The 18,674-nt window shown below is 47.7% G+C and overlaps 1 protein-coding gene across 1 annotated transcript in view; it reads left to right on the forward strand.

Moving 5' to 3' along the window:
- Positions 1–18,674, forward strand: part of CFAP53 (cilia and flagella associated protein 53) — a 36,679-nt gene that overhangs the window by 16,168 nt on the left and 1,837 nt on the right. The window contains exons 4-7 of the mRNA XM_075532637.1: positions 2,415–2,718; positions 6,284–6,502; positions 13,788–14,004; positions 17,287–17,389. Coding sequence (XP_075388752.1) covers positions 2,415–2,718; positions 6,284–6,502; positions 13,788–14,004; positions 17,287–17,389 — 843 coding nt within the window. The remainder of the gene's footprint in view (positions 1–2,414; positions 2,719–6,283; positions 6,503–13,787; positions 14,005–17,286; positions 17,390–18,674) is intronic.

Here is an 18,674-nt window from a genome sequence, read left to right on the forward strand (position 1 = left end):
AACCCCAGGGGCGGTTCTCCTCCACCATCGGGGTGGCCACAGGTCAGAACACACCGGAATGCCACGGGCTTGCTTTGGGTGCATTATTATGACTGCAGAGGAGACAGGAGCCCCTGGCGATGTAGTGGTCACGCACAGGGCTGTGATCCTCAAGGCCCAGCTGTTCCGAGGGAGAAAGACGGGGCTTTCTACACCCGTCAACAGTGTCATCTCGGAAGCTCCTAGGGGCAGTTCCACCTTGTCCTGTAGGTCTCTGTGTGTCGGCACGGACATTGTGGCAGTGAGTGAAAGGAGGCAGAAGAAAGAGGAATGGGTCCCCGACATTTTACAAGGGGATTAAGGATTCGGTGGGAATGGACCCCACATGCACAACCAAAGAGGGCTCCTAGTGACGCCACGGTTAAAGTGCTAGGCAGCGATCGGAAAATTTCCAACCTCCAGCTGCTTCTGGGAGAAACGATGTGGCAGCCCGCCTCCCTCCGGTTTACAGCCTGGGGACCTTGATGAGGTGGCTCTGTCTGTCCTCCTGGGTCGTTATGAGTTGAAAACAACTCAGCAACAGTGTATTTTGGTTTGGGCGTGATCAAGGAAACTTCCAAGGGGACCTCACTGAACAAGCCCTGAACGAGGGTGCCCGTGTTGAGTGTTTTTTGAGGTCAGCAGGTCTTCAACTCTTGTTGATAAAACCCTGTCTGTTAAAAAAAAGTCAAAGTACCTATCCAGCAATATGACCCATCATGAAATCTATGCCATTTCTACCATAGCCTGTAAATTATGAAATATTATAAAAATTAAAATCAAAAGGGGATGAGGTAAGAAATAAACATCAAATATTTTCTCCCGACTCCCCCCCCCCCAAAGCCTAGACAAGCCCATGGAGCAGTTCTGCACTGAGTCAAATGGACCCCATGCCCCTCCGCACCCCGCAACCTCCTCCCTGCACCCTAATGAGTGACCTGCGTGCTCAACCTTGGGGACTGGTGATTTAGGGGTGCTCACTGTAATCAGGAAGCATGAAGAGACATAAAAAGGTGGGTGGAGTGATTGGAGGCAAGCCAAATGCGGTGGCAACTTGGCAATAAAAGAAATGTGCTTCAGCATGACAAACCAAAGCATTTCTCTGCTTGTTTTCAAATAAAATCCTTACAGAGCACCTGTGTCCCAGCTGCTAGAGTGGCATCTGACAAATGCCTCAGAGGAATTAAAACTTAGGTTCACACAAAAACCTGGACCCAAATGATGAGCTCTAATTTAGATCTGATAACCCCCAAACTAGAAGCACCCCAAATGCACTTCCATAAGTGGATGGTTTAAACAAACTGGCATGTGTACGCACGGCATGGGATGTCACTCAGCATGGAATCAAAGGGAAGGACGATGGATGGTCCTGGAGGGCATACCAAAGGCTATAACCCACCTCCAAAGAGCCCTCCGATTCCATGTCGACCGCATTCTCCAAATGGCCAACTTCTAGAACCAGAGAAGCGAGCAGTGGTTGCCAGGCGTTAGGAAGAATAATAGTTGCCATTTACTGAACCCTGGTGGCAAATTGGTCATGTATTGGATTGCATTCACATGGTTGGCTCTTCTAAACCACCAGCCCGCTCCTTGGGAGAAAGATGAGGCTTTCTGCGCCTGTAAACGTTACTGTCTCAGAAACTCAGATGGGCAGTGCTACCCAGTTTTCAAGTGTGATTAGCTCTCAAAGGAGCATTGGTGGGTGCAGTGGTTAAGGCTCCTGGTTCCGAACCCAAAGGTGTGGAGCCACTCCAGGGAGAAAGGAGTGGCGGTTCGCTTCATAAATATTTCTCTGGAAAAACAAGCAAACCAACCAACCTCAAACTAGCAAAAAATCAACTCACAGCCATGAGTCGTCAATGCTGACTCCTGGCGACCCCGTGAGACAGGGCAGAACTGCTCCGGTGGGTTTCTGAGACTGTGGCTCTTCATGGGATTGTAAAGAGCCTTATCTTTCTCCCACTTGGCAGTTTCAAACTGTTGACCTTGCATTTAGCAGCAAGATCGCCTGATGCATCACCGGCCTCCACCACCGGGGCCCCTGGGCAGTCCTGTGGAGATGGTTCTACTCTCTAGGGCCCCTCCGCATCAGAATCCACTCGATGGCAGTGTACCAGAATTTACTCGGCCGGAACGTTCTCTCTGATCTCCACCAGGACCTTGACGGGCCTTGGCAAGGAAACGGGCTCACAGAGGGTGAGACCTTGACCCAAGGTCCCACAGGAAACCGCCAAGGAGGACAGGAAGCTCCCTCTCTGCTCAGGCGTTGCACCTGGCAACTGCGGATGATGGGCAGATCTGTGACCAAGAGCCGTGTCTCCGGGAAGCCTGGGTTTGCATTTTTTATTATTATTATTTTTTCGGCCTTCTGCTGAGTTCAGGTCCTTCCCTTCCAGGGAGAGCTGCGAAGAGCTCCGCGCGCAGTTGTTCAGGCGCCACCAGAAGCAGGTGTGTGAGGAGCGGCAAGCGCAGGTGGCTTTGAACCAGGAGAGGCGGCGGCGGGAGCTAGTGGAGGAGCAGATGTTCGCCAGGCTCTGGGAGGAGGACCGGCTGGCCAAGGAGCAGCGCGCGGCGCAGGAGGCGCAGCGGCACCGGGAGCGGGTGGACGGCACGCGCCTGGGGCTCCACGCGCAGATCAGCGCCCTGCAGGCGCAGCGGCAGGCGGAGCGGCGGCTGCAGGAGGAAGAGGCGCGCCAATTGGTGGGCCTCCCCAAATCTGTTCCCGGTCCCCGCCCCCCGCCCCCGCCCCGCGTTTCCACGCCTGACAGCAACCCCCAGACTGGATTTCTCACCATTCTCCCCCAGGGCACCTCTCAAGCACACGCCTCAATAATTGCCTGCCTAAGGACGGTTCTTTAAATAATGCATTTGTTAGGCGTGGGGTGGACCCAGAGAGGTTCTCTTTCTCATCTAAACTCAGCGTCAAATTTCCATCAGTGCCAAAATTATTGTATTTTTACATCAGGACCCAAACTTGGACTGATGGCTGATAAGTCTGTTGGGGCGTGGGGGTGGGGGTGGGGTCTCACTGCCACCGTCAATTCGGACTCAGAGTGACCCTGCAGGACAGGGTAGAACTAACTGCCCCTGCGGGTTTCCAGACTGACTCTTGAGAGGGTAGAGAGCCCCTTCTTTCTCCGAAGTGGGGCTGGTTAAGTGCCACGACTTCTTTTTTAACGTTAAGTGGGCGAAGGTTTATTTACAGAGCAGATCTGTTTTCCATCAGCGATCGGTACACATTTTGTTACCGCTCCCTGATGGCAGGCCCCACACTGCCACATCACGATCCCACTTCCACTCTGGGTTTCCAGTCTCATCCCTCCGTCTCCCCTAACCTTCCTGCACTTGGCCCGTGGGTAAATGCCACCCCTTCCGATCAAGCCGACATTTGATGGCAGCAGCCCCGTGTGACAGCCTACAACGGCCTCACAGTGTCTTCTAGGCGGTCATCTTGTCTTCACGGATATACTGACTTTTGTTGTTTGAAGTACAGACAGCATACCATAGACCAACTCAACAGTTTCTACATGTGTGACTGAGCCACACCGACCACATCCTCTGATTGTCCCTTTCCCTGAGCTGCTCCTGCCCAGTCGCCAGTCCCGGCAATTTTCTCCCACGGAGCCAGTGGGGTTGGGGAGCTTAGCAATGAGTGCTTAACTGGGGTGTCCCAGGGTGCCTTCTTGTGGGAATAAACCAAACCCATGGCTGCTGAGTCAGTTCTGACTCAGAACAAGCTGATACAGCACAGACCCGACCCCTAGCCTTTCCAAGGCTGCCACCTGCCCGTGAACAGACAGTCTCATTTTTCTGCCAATGACCGGCTGGTGCGTATGAAACATTACCTTCTGGTGAGTGGCTGAGTGCTTAAATCATTGAACCACCAGGCCCCCTTCTTTTAGAAGTCTAAACTCCCACTGCCATCCCGTCACTTCTGACTCAGAGCAGTAGGGTAGGACTGCTCCCTTTGAGTTTCTGAGACTAACTCTTTGCAGGATGATGTGGTAGACTGGGTGGGCTAGAGAAACAAATCCAGGGAGACTCGTGTGTGGATAAGAGAGAGCTTTATAGACAAGAGCAATTGAATATTGAGAAAACATCCCAGCCCAGTCCAGATCAAGCCCATAAGCCCGATATTTGTCCCTATGTCTGATACCAATCTATAAAGTCTTCTTCAGACTCATGAAACACATGCAATAACACTGAATGCAGGAAGATCACAGACCAGTGGGTGGTGAGACTTGTGGATCCAGTGGTAAGTATCGCAGTGCTGGCAGGGGTCTCCACGTGGTTCCTCCAGCTCTGAGGTTTCTGTCTGCATCAGGGAAGCTTCATGTGGCTTCTTGTTAGAAATGCCTTGCAGGGAGTAAGCCTTGTCAGTAGTCTCTAAGGGAGTGAACAGCGAGAGAGTGTGTGTCTCCCTCCTGCAGGGAGGAATTACAGGAGTTCCCAGAATCCTCAGGAGAAGGCCACGCCCACACAGAGGCCTCACTGGCTATATCCTGACTGACAGGCTAGACTCCACCCCTACACTCTTAATCCTCAAATTGACCCCAGATTACATAACTACCACATGGGAGTAGAAATCCTCCTCTTTCCCCCAAAGAGAGGCTGATGGTTTTGAACTACTGACCTCATGGTTAGCAGCCCAACCACCTGCATTCCAAGGGTTCCTCTTTTAGGGGCAGTGGCTGTTTAACTCATCACTCAAACCCGGGCACGTTTGAAAGTTAAAGAGGTGAGCCCTGTTGGCTTTGTGGGTTAAGAGTTGGACTGCTAACCTCAGATAGGACAGAAGTTCAAACCCACCAGCCTCTCCTTGAGAAAATGACGAGGCTAACTGCTCCCGTAAAGATTCGGTTTCAGAAAACATCACGGAGTAGTTCTACTCTGTCACTTACTGTCACTGTGAGTCAGAATTGATTTGAGAGTAGCATTTTTTTTCCCTATGACTTAATTCATCATGTCAGCAGCAAAGCAGACTTGACGTCATCAATTTGATTCTGACTCATAACGGGTATGAAATCAGAGCTGTCCTGGCCAAATCAAGAATGTAGGCCTCTGCTTTGAACAGTTCTCCTCCACGCCCCCGCCCCGCCCGTTTCAGATCCGTGGCTGTAGTCAGCCCTACAGTAAGGAGCCCTGCTGGTATAGTGAGCTACGTCTTGGGTTGCAAACTTCAAGGTAAGCAGTTCAAACCTACCAGCAGCTCCACAAGAGAAAGATGAGGCTTTCTGTTCCCTGAAAGAGTTACAGCGTCAAAATCCCAAGGGGGCAGCTCTGCTCTATCCTGCAGGGTTGCCGAGTCAGAATCCACTGAGTAGTAATGAGTTAGATGAGCTGCTGTTGTCAGCCTCGTATGTAAGAGTCCAGCCAGGGCCACGGCCCTACCACTTTGAATACGCGCAGCCTGTGGATGGCAACTGCTCTCATGCTTGATCCCCACGGCTTTTCCTTACATACTGAAGCACGCTCTCACCTGTAGGATCCCACTTGGTCAGGTAGACCCTCAAGGAAGGATTTCCTGCCCCAGGGCATGAATGCAAAAAGCCAGCAGGTCACTTCCCTCTCACCAGCCAGCAATCACGGTCACCACGGCTATGGTGCATCTCAGTGAAACCAAGTCACATGGGGGAGTGTGTCCCTGTCTCACTGGGCCTGAGCCATCGGGTCCCCTGACTGGGAAAGCACTCTGCACCCACAAGGACTCAGCTGCCCCCGGGAGGAGATCTAATGCCTGTCCTTACACCACACTCAGATTTCCCACCAGACCTATAATATCCAGGAGTCTTGGCACCCCAGTTGACGCTGCCAAGGAATTAAGCTAGCCAGGAGGGTCAGGAAGAAAACAAAACGGAAGGAGTGGTGGACTATTCTTAAAGAAAAGTGCACATTTCCAATGTTAAACTCTTATAAAATCTGGGAGGCCAGTGCCCCCAAGTGTTGAGAGTAGTGGGAGGTAATGAGGACAGGGACTAAAGGTGATTCCTCTCTGTACTTTTCTGCATTTTTGAACTCACAAGTATTAATGACTTTATCAACACAAGCACACAAGCAAGAGAACCGTTTCCACATTGCCTTAATCGCTGACTTGGCAATAAAGTCAAGATTTATGAATCTTCTTAATAGCCTCTCTAAATCCAGCTTTGGGTGTGCGCGCACGCAAGCAGCTTTTTTCCCCATCTCTTAAATGAGATACTTTAACCTACTTGTTTTATCTACTTGTTCTGAGGCCTGATCTTCATTCATTTTGGTTCTGCCTCAGGAAATCGATACCGCGGAGGCGAAACTTGAGAAAGAGCAGGAGAAACTAAAGAAACTGGAGTCAAGGCGGGAGATGAGGAACCTTCTGCAGAAAGCCCTTCAGGAGAAGGCGGGGCACATGCAGCAGGAGGAGAGAGCAGAGCAGGACTTGAACATGAAGCTCATGCAAAGGGCCCTGCAAGGCTTACAGGGAGAGATTGAGAAAAAGAAGCAAAAGAAGGTAAGCAAAAGAAGCAAAAAATAAACTCACTTGGCAGAAGGAAAAAAAAAAGAAGGCAGGCATTTCGTGGTGTCCAAGATGCCTTGTGGGAGACAGCTGCAGGTGGAGTGAGCTGGGGTGGCGACAGCAGCCCAGCAAACTTAGCATCGGCATTGTCTGGGAGGTGACCAGGAACAGAGCGCATGGACTTCAACCCAGGTGCAGAATCTCCTCACCTCCTCACCTCCTTGCCAGGGCTTGTTAGGACAAGCTCCCCCAGGCGATTCTGATGCGCTGCTGTTCCCTAAACTGGTTGGTGCCAACACTGTAACAGCACAGTGGGTCACACCACGGGGAGCGATTCAGAATGCCTGGCTGTTGGGGAGACACCCTTGGCATTTGAGTTGCATCTTGAAAGATATGTAAACGTTGGTAAGGCAAAGGGAGTAGAAGGAGTCTTTCCCTCCAGTCAGCTGCGTTGCCTTGGGATTTCTGTGGGATGTTAAAAGAGTTGTGCTTCCCTAAAAAAGCTTTCTTAAAATACTCCTCCTCTCTAAGGTAATTATAGATCCACACACAACTGTCAGCAGTAAGACAGAGCAATCCCATGTAGCCTGTGTTCCGCCTGTTTCTCCCCATGGCAACACTTTGCAAGCCTGTAGTCCCCAGCACCACCAGACCATTGGCGTGGAGACAGTCGAGATACAGGACATGCCATCTCCTTTTCATCACCACAAGGACCCTCTCAGCGCCCTCTCGTAGCCACACCCACCCCGTCCTGCCCTCTTCCTCTCCTAAGGAGACACTGGCTTTTTTGTTAGTCCAGTCATCAGTTGATGTTTATTTCCATTGGTTTCCTCCTTCTGACTGACATGAGTAATGCTGCTATAAATATTCATGTACGTTTTGTGTGGGCCTGTGTCCTTATTTCTCCTGACTATATACCTAGGAATGGGATCTGGCATATGGTAGCTGTATGCTTATGCTTTTATGGAATTTTCACACTGTTTGTCCAAATGGCTGAACCGCTTCACATTCTCACTTGCAGTGTGTGAGAATTCCGATTTCTCCACATGCTCACCATCCCTTGTCATAATTGGTCTTTTAAAAAAAAAATTTTTTTCTTTTTAATCCTTTTATTGGGAGCTCTTACAGATAAAACAGTTCATAGTTCCATCACCTCAAGCAGTATTGTACAATTGCTACCACAATCAGTTTCAAAACATTTTCTTTCTTCTTGATATCAACTCCCCTTTAGCCCTTCCCACCCACCCCCAGGAACCCTTATTTATTTTTTCATATCTCACATATCCAGTATATCCCATAGAGTGGGGTTATACCATCATCAATGTTATCAGCTGCCTATATCCTCCTCCCTCCCCTCTTCCTGTACCCTCAGGGAGCCATTACTCCTGTTACTGTTTGTGAAGGGTTATCTATCTCTGTTTTCATGTACCAAATAATTTTAAATATACAAATGAACATATGCAAATCTAACATGATTAATGAGGTAAAACAAATAAATACCATAATAGGAGAACTAGAGGATAATTATGTGTTTCAACAGTGCGATGCCACATCCCTGATGTATCATTCCTTCTGTGTGGCCCTTCTGAGAGGGACTGCCCAATTATTTTTCAGCTGGGTTTTTGGGTCTTCACTACATCCACGCCCATCACACCGATTTGGTTGCTTGCTTTTGAATGTCTGATACCTCTTCCCATTGACACTCCATGATCACACAGGCTGGTGTGTGTCTTCCACGTGGGCTTTGTTGCTTCTCTTCTAGATGGCTGCTTGTTTAATTATAAGCCTTTAAGACCCCAGATGGTGTATCTTTTAATAGCCTGGCACCATCAGCTTTCTCCCCACATTTGCTTATGCACCCATTTTGTCTTGAGCAATCGTGACAGAAGGTGAGTATCATACAATGCCATATTATAAGAACAAACCATCTTGTACTGAGGTAAGATTTAAGTAGAGGTCCAAAGTCCATCTGCTTCCTTGTTCCAATTATATATATATATATATATATATACAAAATCACATAAATGTATATATTTACATGTATGCACATGTATTCTTCTTTCCTCTTTTTCTTTTTTCCCTCCTGTCCCACTATCATGTTTACCCATCGGTCACCTCTATGTAATTCTCTCAAATACAATTAGTTTGATCAAACATGCCCAGAAAAGCTACATCCTCCTCACCATCAATTCTAGTACCCTTACTATTCCCCTGTACCAGACGTCATTGGCTCACCGCTCCCCTCCCTCCGCCTCCTCCCCTCCCATGCCACCCCCAGTCATTGTCTCCGTGAGATGGCCTATCTCGTAGAGATGAGCCCCATGAAGGAACCCACAGATAGTCACCAGTCTAACTGGGATCCGACAGAGCAGATGGCTCTCTCTGTGAAACAGTGAGAGGGACATGTTACGAGCCATCAGTCCAGCCCCCATTTCTTTCGGTCCCTGTTTCTATCCTGGTCCTGCTTACCCAGCAACCCGTACTCCCTTTGAGATCCTGGTCTTCCTGGAGGGTGTGAAGTGTGTCTTGGGGAGGTTTGGCTGTCTCCCCCAACCCCTGCCAATGACTAATAACATGGGGGCATCTTTTCATGTGCTTATTAACCCTTTGCATATCTGTTGGGGTGGGAGGGTCCCCAACACTTAAATGGGTCCTCAGGAGTGACTTCATGATTGAAGAAAATGTTAGACAGACAGACAGCGGGGCACAGGGGTTCCTTGCCCCATGTTAGGACTGAGAGCGGAACGTGGGTCTGTATAGTGGGGATTATAGAGCTTCCATAAGGCATGTATGTCATACAGCTAATATCAGACATACTCAATAGGCAATATCATACGCAGGTAACATAAGATGAGGAAGCAATAAGATGAGTCAGTGTCTTGATCTAGTGCTAGTTGACGTCAAACCCCCCCCCCTGCCCCGAGCCCTCCCCAGGAGGCTGGTACGTTTATTATGGTGGGTTGGCTATAGAACCTGATTGCTTTTATCTACAGAAAACATTTAGGTATTGTGAAGTAGCCAGACACGGAAATGATTCATCTTACATGGTAGCTCCTTTATGGGGGGATTATTGGAGGGACTGTGTCCAGTCATGAGAATGTATATTAAGATTTACTTACGTATATCTCATATGAGAGTCTTCCCCCACCAGCACTGGCTTTCCAGACCCATGACTGCATGGATGATTTAGCTGTGTTACACTCTCATCCAGTTCCTCAGTTTATCACACATGTTGTTCTTGGAGAATGTCTAGTGAAATCCTTTGCCATGTAAAGACTGGATTGGAGGCCTTTTTATTACTGAGTGATGAATTCTTTATAGATTACCGTATATACTCGAGTATAAGCCGACCCGAATATCAGCCGAGGCACCTACTTTTACCACAAAAAACTGCATTAAAAATGTGCTGGAAAAAACTTGGCTTATCCTTGAGTATATATGGTGTATATATAGGTAGATACCTTATTGGTTGTATGATTTGACAATATTTCCTTCCATTTTTGTCTTAGTTATCTAGTGTTCTATAGCAGACATACCACAAGTGGGTACTTTGTGGGAGGATTGATGTCTGAATTCAGGGTGTGGAACCTAGGGGAGGGCTTTCATCGCTGGCTCTGGAGGATGGGTTTTACCTTGTGTGAGCCTCTGCACCTGGGCAGTCTTCATAGATCTGGCATCTCTCCTCTTCGTTTTCTTTTTGCCAGTTGGCCTTGATCTCGTATACCCCAAAGGAGATTGACTCAAGGGACACCCTACACTCACTCTCCCTCATTGACATCCAAAGACAACCCTTTCCCCAGCAGGACCCTCCCCACAGGCACAGAGGGGAGGCTTTAAAGCATGTGTTTTAGTGGGGGAAACAATTTCAATCCATGACACATCCCGGATTGTGGGGTGTCTCTTCACTTTCTTGTGGGTGTCCTTCAGAGCATCCCTTACTTTTTCATTTTCCGTAGTTTTATTGACATGTCACTCACATCTCATGGGACTCAATAGTCCGATCGTCTTCAAAGGAGCTGTACAGCCATGGCCACCATCACTCTTAGACCATGTTCCTCTTCCTCCTTGAAGGATCTCCTTTTGTTGGTGAAGTCCATCTGATCTCCTTGTTCCTTTCTTTTTTGTTTTGTTACAGTTATTGATCTTTTTTCTTTTGTTGCTCATGCTTCTGGTACCTTATGTAAGAAATCAATGTCCACTCCAAGGACATGAAGATGTTTTCCTATGTTTTCTTGTTAGAGTTTTCACAGTTCTGTCTCTTACACTCAAGAGCAGGGGTCCTCAAACTTTTTAAACAGGGGGCTAGGTCACTGTCCCTCAGACCTGTTGGAGGGTCGGACTGTAGTTAAAAAACAAAAACAAAAAACTATGAACAAATTCCTATGCACACTGCACATATCTTATTTTGAAGTAAAAAAACAAAACTGGGCAAAAACACCCGGCAGGCTTGATAAATGTCCTTGGTGGGCCGCATGTGGCCCGCGGGCCGTAGTTTGAGGACGCCTGCTCAAGAGAGTTGGTCCATATTGAAATACTTTTGTATGTGATTAGGAGGGAAGGGCTCAGCTTCATGCTTTTGCATGTGGTTCTCGAGTAGTTTCAACACCGTTTGTTGAAGAGCTTAACATTTCCAAATTGAATTGCCTTGGCATTCTCCTCCCCAGAAACCCAGCCTGCCAGGCCCCTTAATATATAAGACCAGACAGTGGTCGGTGCGAGATATGAAAATAATACTAATTTATAATCTACAAGGGGTCATGCGGGTTGGGGGGAGGGGGAAGAGGAGCTGATACCAAGGGCTCAATAGAAAGTAACTGTCTAGAAAAGAATGATGGCAACATATGTACAAATATGCCTGACGCAATTGATGTATGGATTGTAATAAGCATTGTAAGAGTCCTCAATAAAATGATAAAAAAGGACTCACCCTTGTCATATATATATGACTAAAGGATTCGTCTGTGTACACTCTCTTACCATCCTCTGCTCCCCGCAGGTTAATCTACTACATTTTCTGTCTCAGAATTGGACTTAGTCATTTCCCCCCAGGAGTCCTGGTTCTTTTTAGGTGGAAATGACATTTAATAAAAACTACAACCTGTGTCTTAGGTGTTAGATTGCTACTGAGTCTCTACTGCTCTTAGATAGAATTACAGAATCTTTTCCCAATCCCCTAAAGAGGAAAGTCATTAGTTTATATTGATATTTTAAATCAAACGAAAGATTATAGGGGTATGTTTTCCAGTTAATTTCCCCCTCTTTTACTGTATTGAGAAATCAATGTTAACCATATTAACATTAGCGCTTATTAGCTCTGTCTGGTTTAACAGTCCCAGCAGTCCCCTGGTAAGGACGATGGCTTATATACTGTGCATAGTTATGAAGCCGCCCTGTGTACACTGTGGTATTCCAAATTCAAATACAGCGGCTTGTAATAACAAGGGAACACCCCTTTGCAATGGTCACTACTCAGTGTCATGGTCACTACTGGATTACTATCGAGCCCTGGGGACATCGTGGGCTATGTGCTTACCCAAGGTCAGCACTTTGAAACCACCAGCTGCCCCTGGGGAGACAGAGAAGTCTCTCTACTCCCGTGAAGAGTTTAGTCTCCGAAACCCACAGGGGCAGTTCTGCCCTGTCCTACAGGGCTGCTGTGAGTGGAGAGTGGAATGGTCTCGATGGCGGTGACAGGGGCGATGATTCTAGTGCCTTCTGGCCACAGGGGAGAGCAGGCACCAGCACACGTTTTGTGAGGGCCCAGATGGCGAGTGTCTTAGGTATCTCGGGCCAGGTGATCCCTGCTGTAACTGCTCAGTTCACCACAGTGGCAGGAGAGCCAAACGAGTTGGGGACCTTTCCTTCAAACTTCATGCACAAGAAGGACAGGCGATCAGCCAGACGGGCTCCCATGTTGGAGGCTCATGCTGTCTAGAAGCCATTCTGGGGGTGCAGCTACCCCCGCAGACTTTACTAGATCCACCTCAAATCTATGATGGCTCAGAAGAGCTCTGATTAAACAAAAAAAAAGGACCAGAACAAACAAACCCAATACCATGAAGGACAGAGAACCAACTAAACACACCTGTGCTTCAAAGCAGCCACCCTCAACCCTAGCTGCCCACTGGAATGACCTGGGGAACGGAACCCCAACACCGAACCCGGTGACATCCTTTCTAACCCGCAGTGGCCCCTACGACACAGCAGCGTCGTCCCTGGGATTTCCACGGCTGGACAGCTTTCTCTCACAGAGAGGCTTCCAACTGCTTTCAGCTAGCAGCCGAGTGCTTAATCACGGTGCCACCAGGGCTCTGGGGAAGCCAGGAAGTAGAATTTCAGGGGACAGGCCCAGCCAGCAGTACTTTTTAAAGCTCCCCAGGTGATTCTGAAACGTAGCTAAGATTAAGAATCGCTGTTACAAGACACAGTAATGATTTACAAGCCATCCAGGTTACAAATCCGAGGTGTCTAACTGTGTCTCCAGGAATGTGTAGGGTAGGCAGGGCAGGCGCACATGATACCAAACCTAATTTCCATGCCGGACGTGGCTCAACGAGTCTCGATGATTCCAAAGATGCACGTGCAGCACACAAAGGTGGAAGTGAGAGAATTTGTGGAGAGTAGGCGTTGGCTCCACGCTGGCAAATGTCTGTCTCATGAAAGGGCAAGGATGGTGTGGTGGATGTGCATTGAGTTGCTCACGGCCAGGCCAGCAGTTTGAAACCACCAGCTGCTCCAGGAGGAGAAAACCGCGGCTTTCTACTTATATAAAGAGTTACAATCTCAGAAACCCACAGGGTCTCTGTGGGTCGGGAGTGAGTTTTGGGTGAAGAGTTGTCCGTGAAGTCAGAGGTAAGCGGAGACTGCTTTAATTTTGTGTGATCTAGTATTTCGTCCACCTAAGTTAAAATCCACAAAAAGAAAGCTATACAACTACAGGTTATCTGGGAACTGCTTTGAGATGCATCTTGAGAAAGTGTTGGAATTAGTTTATTTGTAACATGCACTAGAGAACATTTCAAACAGAAACAAAGACGAGTACAGCACACCCCCTTTCAGCCCCCAATATGCCCATAACCTAGCTTGAAAGACCATCATTAGCTTATGGCGAATCTTGTTTCATCTGTAGCCTCACCCATTCCCCACCCCCATATGAATCATCGTATTTCACATGCAAATGTTATAGCACAAAAAGGTTAAGACTTGTTTTAAAACTTGCCCTCCATTCATGATCACACTTAAAATGTTAACGCTGTGAATTCATCTTTGCATTCTCTAGAAAGAGATGATAAGGGAGCAGAAGATGTACAAGGAGTATTTGGCACAGCGACGTGAGGAAGAGAAAGCTCAAGAGAAAGAACTGGACCGACTGGTAGAGGAAGAGAAAGCAAAGAAGTTGATGGAGAGGGACAAGGAGCTGAAACTCGAAAAGGAAGCCAGGCAACAACTTGCGGATGAGGTCATGTGTACCAGAAAACTCCAAGTTCAAGAGAAATGTAAGGAACGCAATACAGTTTTACTACTGTCTGGTCTTCAATCCATTTAAAGAGCAACCGCAACATGCCTTAGTTATCCAGGGCTGCGGTGACACCAATACCACCACTGGTGACTTTCACAAACACATTTCGATTCTCCCAGTTAGGAGGCCAGCAGTTCAAACTCGGGGCCCAGCTCTGTGGTGGGGGTTGCTAGGAGCTATCGAGTCTGTTCCAACTCAGACACAACAGAATGAACACTGCTTGGCCCTGCCCCATCCTCACCATGATTCTTAGACTTGAGCCTGTGGTTGCAACCACCGTGTCAGTCCATCTTGTCCACAACCTTTCTCAGTTCCCACTGCCTCTTGACTTTACCCAGCATGCAGTCCTTCTCCAGGGACTGGTCTCTCCTGACAGCATGTCCAAATTATATGAGTCGAAGTCTTGTCATCCTTGCGTCTAAGGATCATTATGGCTGTACTTCTTCCAAGACAGATTTGTTTGAGCCTTAGGCAGTCTACAGCACTTTCAATATTCTGGACCAGCATCATAATTCAAACGCACCAATTCTTCTTCAGTCTTCCTTATACAGTGTCCAACATACCTATGAGGTGATTGAAAATACCATGGTGTGGGTCAGGCGCACCTTCCCCCTCAAAGTAACCCGCCCCAGGGCAAAGCTGGAGGAGGGTCCTTGCCTTTTATGAGCTTCTCCTCCTAGGTGGTCTTCACAGGGCTTGCCATCTCTCTCCACCTCTGCTTGCTTGTTCAATCTCTTTCATGTCTCAATGGAGATGAACCTTGACACACCTTCATGAACCCTGTCCATTAACATAACAAAAACCCACTCCCCAATGGGGTTATAGCCAAGGGCCCAGGGGTCATTATTTTAGGGGATACAATTGAAGCCATCTTAGCCCTACATGTGAAACACCATGAGGGATCCCAGGGACAAGCTCTCTGCTTTTGAAGATCGCGACTCAGCACCTGAAGATGTTCCTATCCCAGTAGGTCCTGAGCAGCCAAAAGGGCATGTTCCCAAGGCTAAAGGGACAGGTTTCCTTTGAATTGTCTTCATGCCTTAATGGCTACAAGAGAAAATGAGAAGAGGAGGCACAAACTCTCACTCCTCCCTCCTCCCTGTTACCTGTCCCTCATCCACAGGCTGCTTCATACCTTTGCTCAGGTGGTATTCTCTGCTTATGATGCTCATGACACTTTAGACATTCTTGGGAAGCCCTCAGAGCTCCCCCAACTCAAAGTCAATCCTTGATCCAGAGCTTCCAGGGGTCTGGCTCACATCTCTGTCTTAGCACACCATTGGACTTCCTCAGCCTCCCACAGAGCTGGGTGATACAAGGAAATGTTTGCTAAGTGTGTGAACTGCCACCTTCTGACTCCTACCATTTCCATGAACTAGAGAGGCAATGGATGGATAGACAGATAGACATACTGTCCATCTCACCAGGTCCCATGAGATTTTATCCACATCCTGACATTCCATTGGCTAATTCTCTCCCCCAAGAATCATAACAGCCACTAAAACTCTCGAGCCACTGTTAGGCAAAATGATTAGAAACTGTGAAGATAGTAATTGGCTGAAAAGTGAGAAAAATGTTGAGAAATTAGAAATATATTAAACCATTTATTATTAAGAAAACTACTTCGACCGCACTAGCACTACCCAGGAATAACTACTATTCACAACTTGGTGTGTTTCCTGTGTGTATATACATAGACGGGAGAAAGACAAGGCTTTATCTTTCAGTCAACAGTCTCAGAAACCCACAGGCACAGTTCTACTGTCCTACAGGGTGGCTATGAGTCAGAATCGACTCAACGGCAGTGAATTTGTTTATATATATGAAATTATACATATATAAATTTTCCTCACCAATTAGGATTATGTTGTATATTATTTCATAGTTCTCTTTTTCATTTGTCATAAGCATTTTCTTGAGTTATTTGGTTTTAATGGGAATCCATTATAAAAATAGATGATCATTTATTCTATTTAAATACTATGAATGGGCCTTCAGATTACAGGAGTCCTTGTTGAAGGACAGGATTCCAAGTCAATGGCTCCATCATAAGTCGGTTCTGATGTCCATTGGACACCTTTGAAGTTGTCTTGATTTTTGCATTCCTTGTAAGTATCTTTAGAAATGTGGTCTTTCTTAGTCTCTGGGGTTAGAAACCTTACCTGTAGACACCTGAGGATGAGGCCGTCAGCATGTTGCATGTCGTACAAGTTCACAAACAAAAGGTGGTTGCAAACACAGTTCAACATCACTTGACTACAGTATACGCTGGGGACAACCTAGATTTCCAATAAGTCCACTATAATTTGATGACAAAAAAGGTTTATTGGCATATAACTCACATATGAAATTTATTATTATTATTTTAGCATTACAGATTAATATCACTGCTCATAGATTCTTATTTCCAGACTCATCTCTGGCTCAAAAAAGAAGAAAAGTCACTGCCACTCAGCTGATTTTGACTCCCATCCCTGGGTGTTTCAGATAAATTCCTATAAATGGATCTGGGGACCAATGCTATGTATATTTCAAGTGGATATTTGGCCCATGGTATTCTTTGGTATACTTTCTGTTTCATGCCTGTGCCTTTTGTTTTGATACTTAAGGAACCACAAGGTCAGTAGTTTGAAGCCATCAGCCACTCTAAGGGAGAAAGATAAGGCTTTCTAATCCCACAAAGAATGACAGTCTCAGAAACCCACAGGGGCAGTTCTACCCTGTCCTATAAGGTCGCCATAAGTTGGAAATGACTCCGTGGCCGTGAGCTGACTTTGTTTGGTTTTGAGCTTTGTTTCACAATAAATAAACTCTTGTATTGACCTGACCAGCAGCAGAACTGTTGAGCCCAAGGAAGGGGAAGGTGAGTCCTGTTTGAACAGCACAGTGATGACGTGGTATTAAAAGGCTGACTGTAGATTTTCAGTTACACAATGGATATATGTATGGCTTGTGATAAGAGCTGTAAGAGTTCCCAATAGAACTAAACCAAAAAAAAGTTGGAAATAGAAAAAACAAAAGAGCCACATCAGTGTAGATCTACATAAGCAAGCCGGAGCCCCTCCTCGAGGATGACAACCCCTTCTATGTGACTGACGTGCATACGAATCAGCCCAGGGAGTCCCAGCCCTGCCTTTCTAAGGACAATATGGCTTTGCTGCCCACACGGTGCTAGCAAGTCCTATATAAAGGCAGAACGAGTCCGCCATGATTAAAACAGATGGGATATTTGGCAAGTGATTGGCTTTACCTTCCTCAGTGCAACGGCAAGAAAAGGAGCAGGAGGAGCGGGCCCTGGAGCTGGAGCGCATCAAGGAGGGCCTCCGAGAGCTGAACCGGGAGGACCGGGAGAACTTTGCCAGGTAAGGTTTGACTCTCTGCATCATCATGCGCTGCCGAACTAAAGGGAGCTCTATGGCTTGTTGCCATCTCCAGAGACGGCGTGCGCTGATTCGTGCCTCGTGCACATTCATTGGCATCCACATTGCTCTCTTCCTTCTGGACCTTCAAAGCGGCCTATAAAATTCCATATAAAATAGGCAGCGACCCTACGTGCTAACGAAATGACAAGAAGAGCTTTTTTTTTTAATTGCAAAAAAGGTAGGGTGGACAGTTGGTTAGATGAGCTTATCAGTACTGAATTCCATGCACATGTCCCCAAGAGGACTGTCCCTTTGCTGGGAAATGTGAATGCTCTGGACACTAGGAAATAAACACCAGCACTTTCACCTGACAGACCCCTGGGCTGGGATCAGCAAGGGCCCCCTGGGGCATCCTGCTCAGGTGCAGGTGGACAAAGCAGGCTGAGACAGCATCCCTGCAGTTTTTCATGGCCGCTAACGGGGCCTTCTCATAGACGCTCACGGCTCCCCGTTCAGGTGGCCAGGGCAATGGAGAGAGAGGGCCTGGCTCCTCTAGTGGCCAGCCCATCCCCTGAGTCACCCAGACGAGAGCTCTTTTTTTTCTAGAATGTGTACTGTTTATGTGCCTGAGCCTGCTGTCAACCTGGAGGCACTGCCAGGGACATCTGGCCTGCCCGACTTGCTCTCTGCTCTGACCTCTGCTCCAGACGTCCGAGGTCTTCCCCACAATGAAGGCCTTTCCTTCTCCTGGGTCTTGTGTTTTCAGTGACAGCCTACCCAGCCGCGTGCCCATGCAATGGCTTCTACACAAATCACTCAGTGGCACGGCCTGCGACCTCCTTCGCAATGCGGGGACCTTCTACTTGTTTTGTTCTGGACGATCCACTTCCAGTCAGCTAGTTTCCTGGCCCTTCCTTGTCATGTTCCCAATGGTCCGTTGTTGGGTATTTGAAGAGGACCTAACTAGCAACCGCTCTTTCTTGCCCCACTACTCAGTCATCTGAGAAATCAGAAGCTTAAAAGGGTTACTTATTGCTGGCTCATCAAAGAGCCCGCAACTTATGACTGAAGACACTGTCCCGTGGGTCTGCGGACAGACAGAGCTGAGCCGGACAGCTCTTCCTTGGAGGAATCTCTGTGGTGGTTGAGGTCAGATGTGGGCTCGGGGCTAGAGAACTAAGATACTTAGTCACACAGCGGGCAGTTCATGCTGGCGGTGGCCAGGGATCTCTCTGGTATTGTCGACTGAAACTCCTACACATTGCCTCTCCACATGGCTTGGGCT

The sequence above is a fragment of the Tenrec ecaudatus genome, chromosome 15 (assembly GCF_050624435.1).
Source record: "Tenrec ecaudatus isolate mTenEca1 chromosome 15, mTenEca1.hap1, whole genome shotgun sequence".
Classification (NCBI taxonomy): domain Eukaryota; kingdom Metazoa; phylum Chordata; class Mammalia; order Afrosoricida; family Tenrecidae; genus Tenrec; species Tenrec ecaudatus.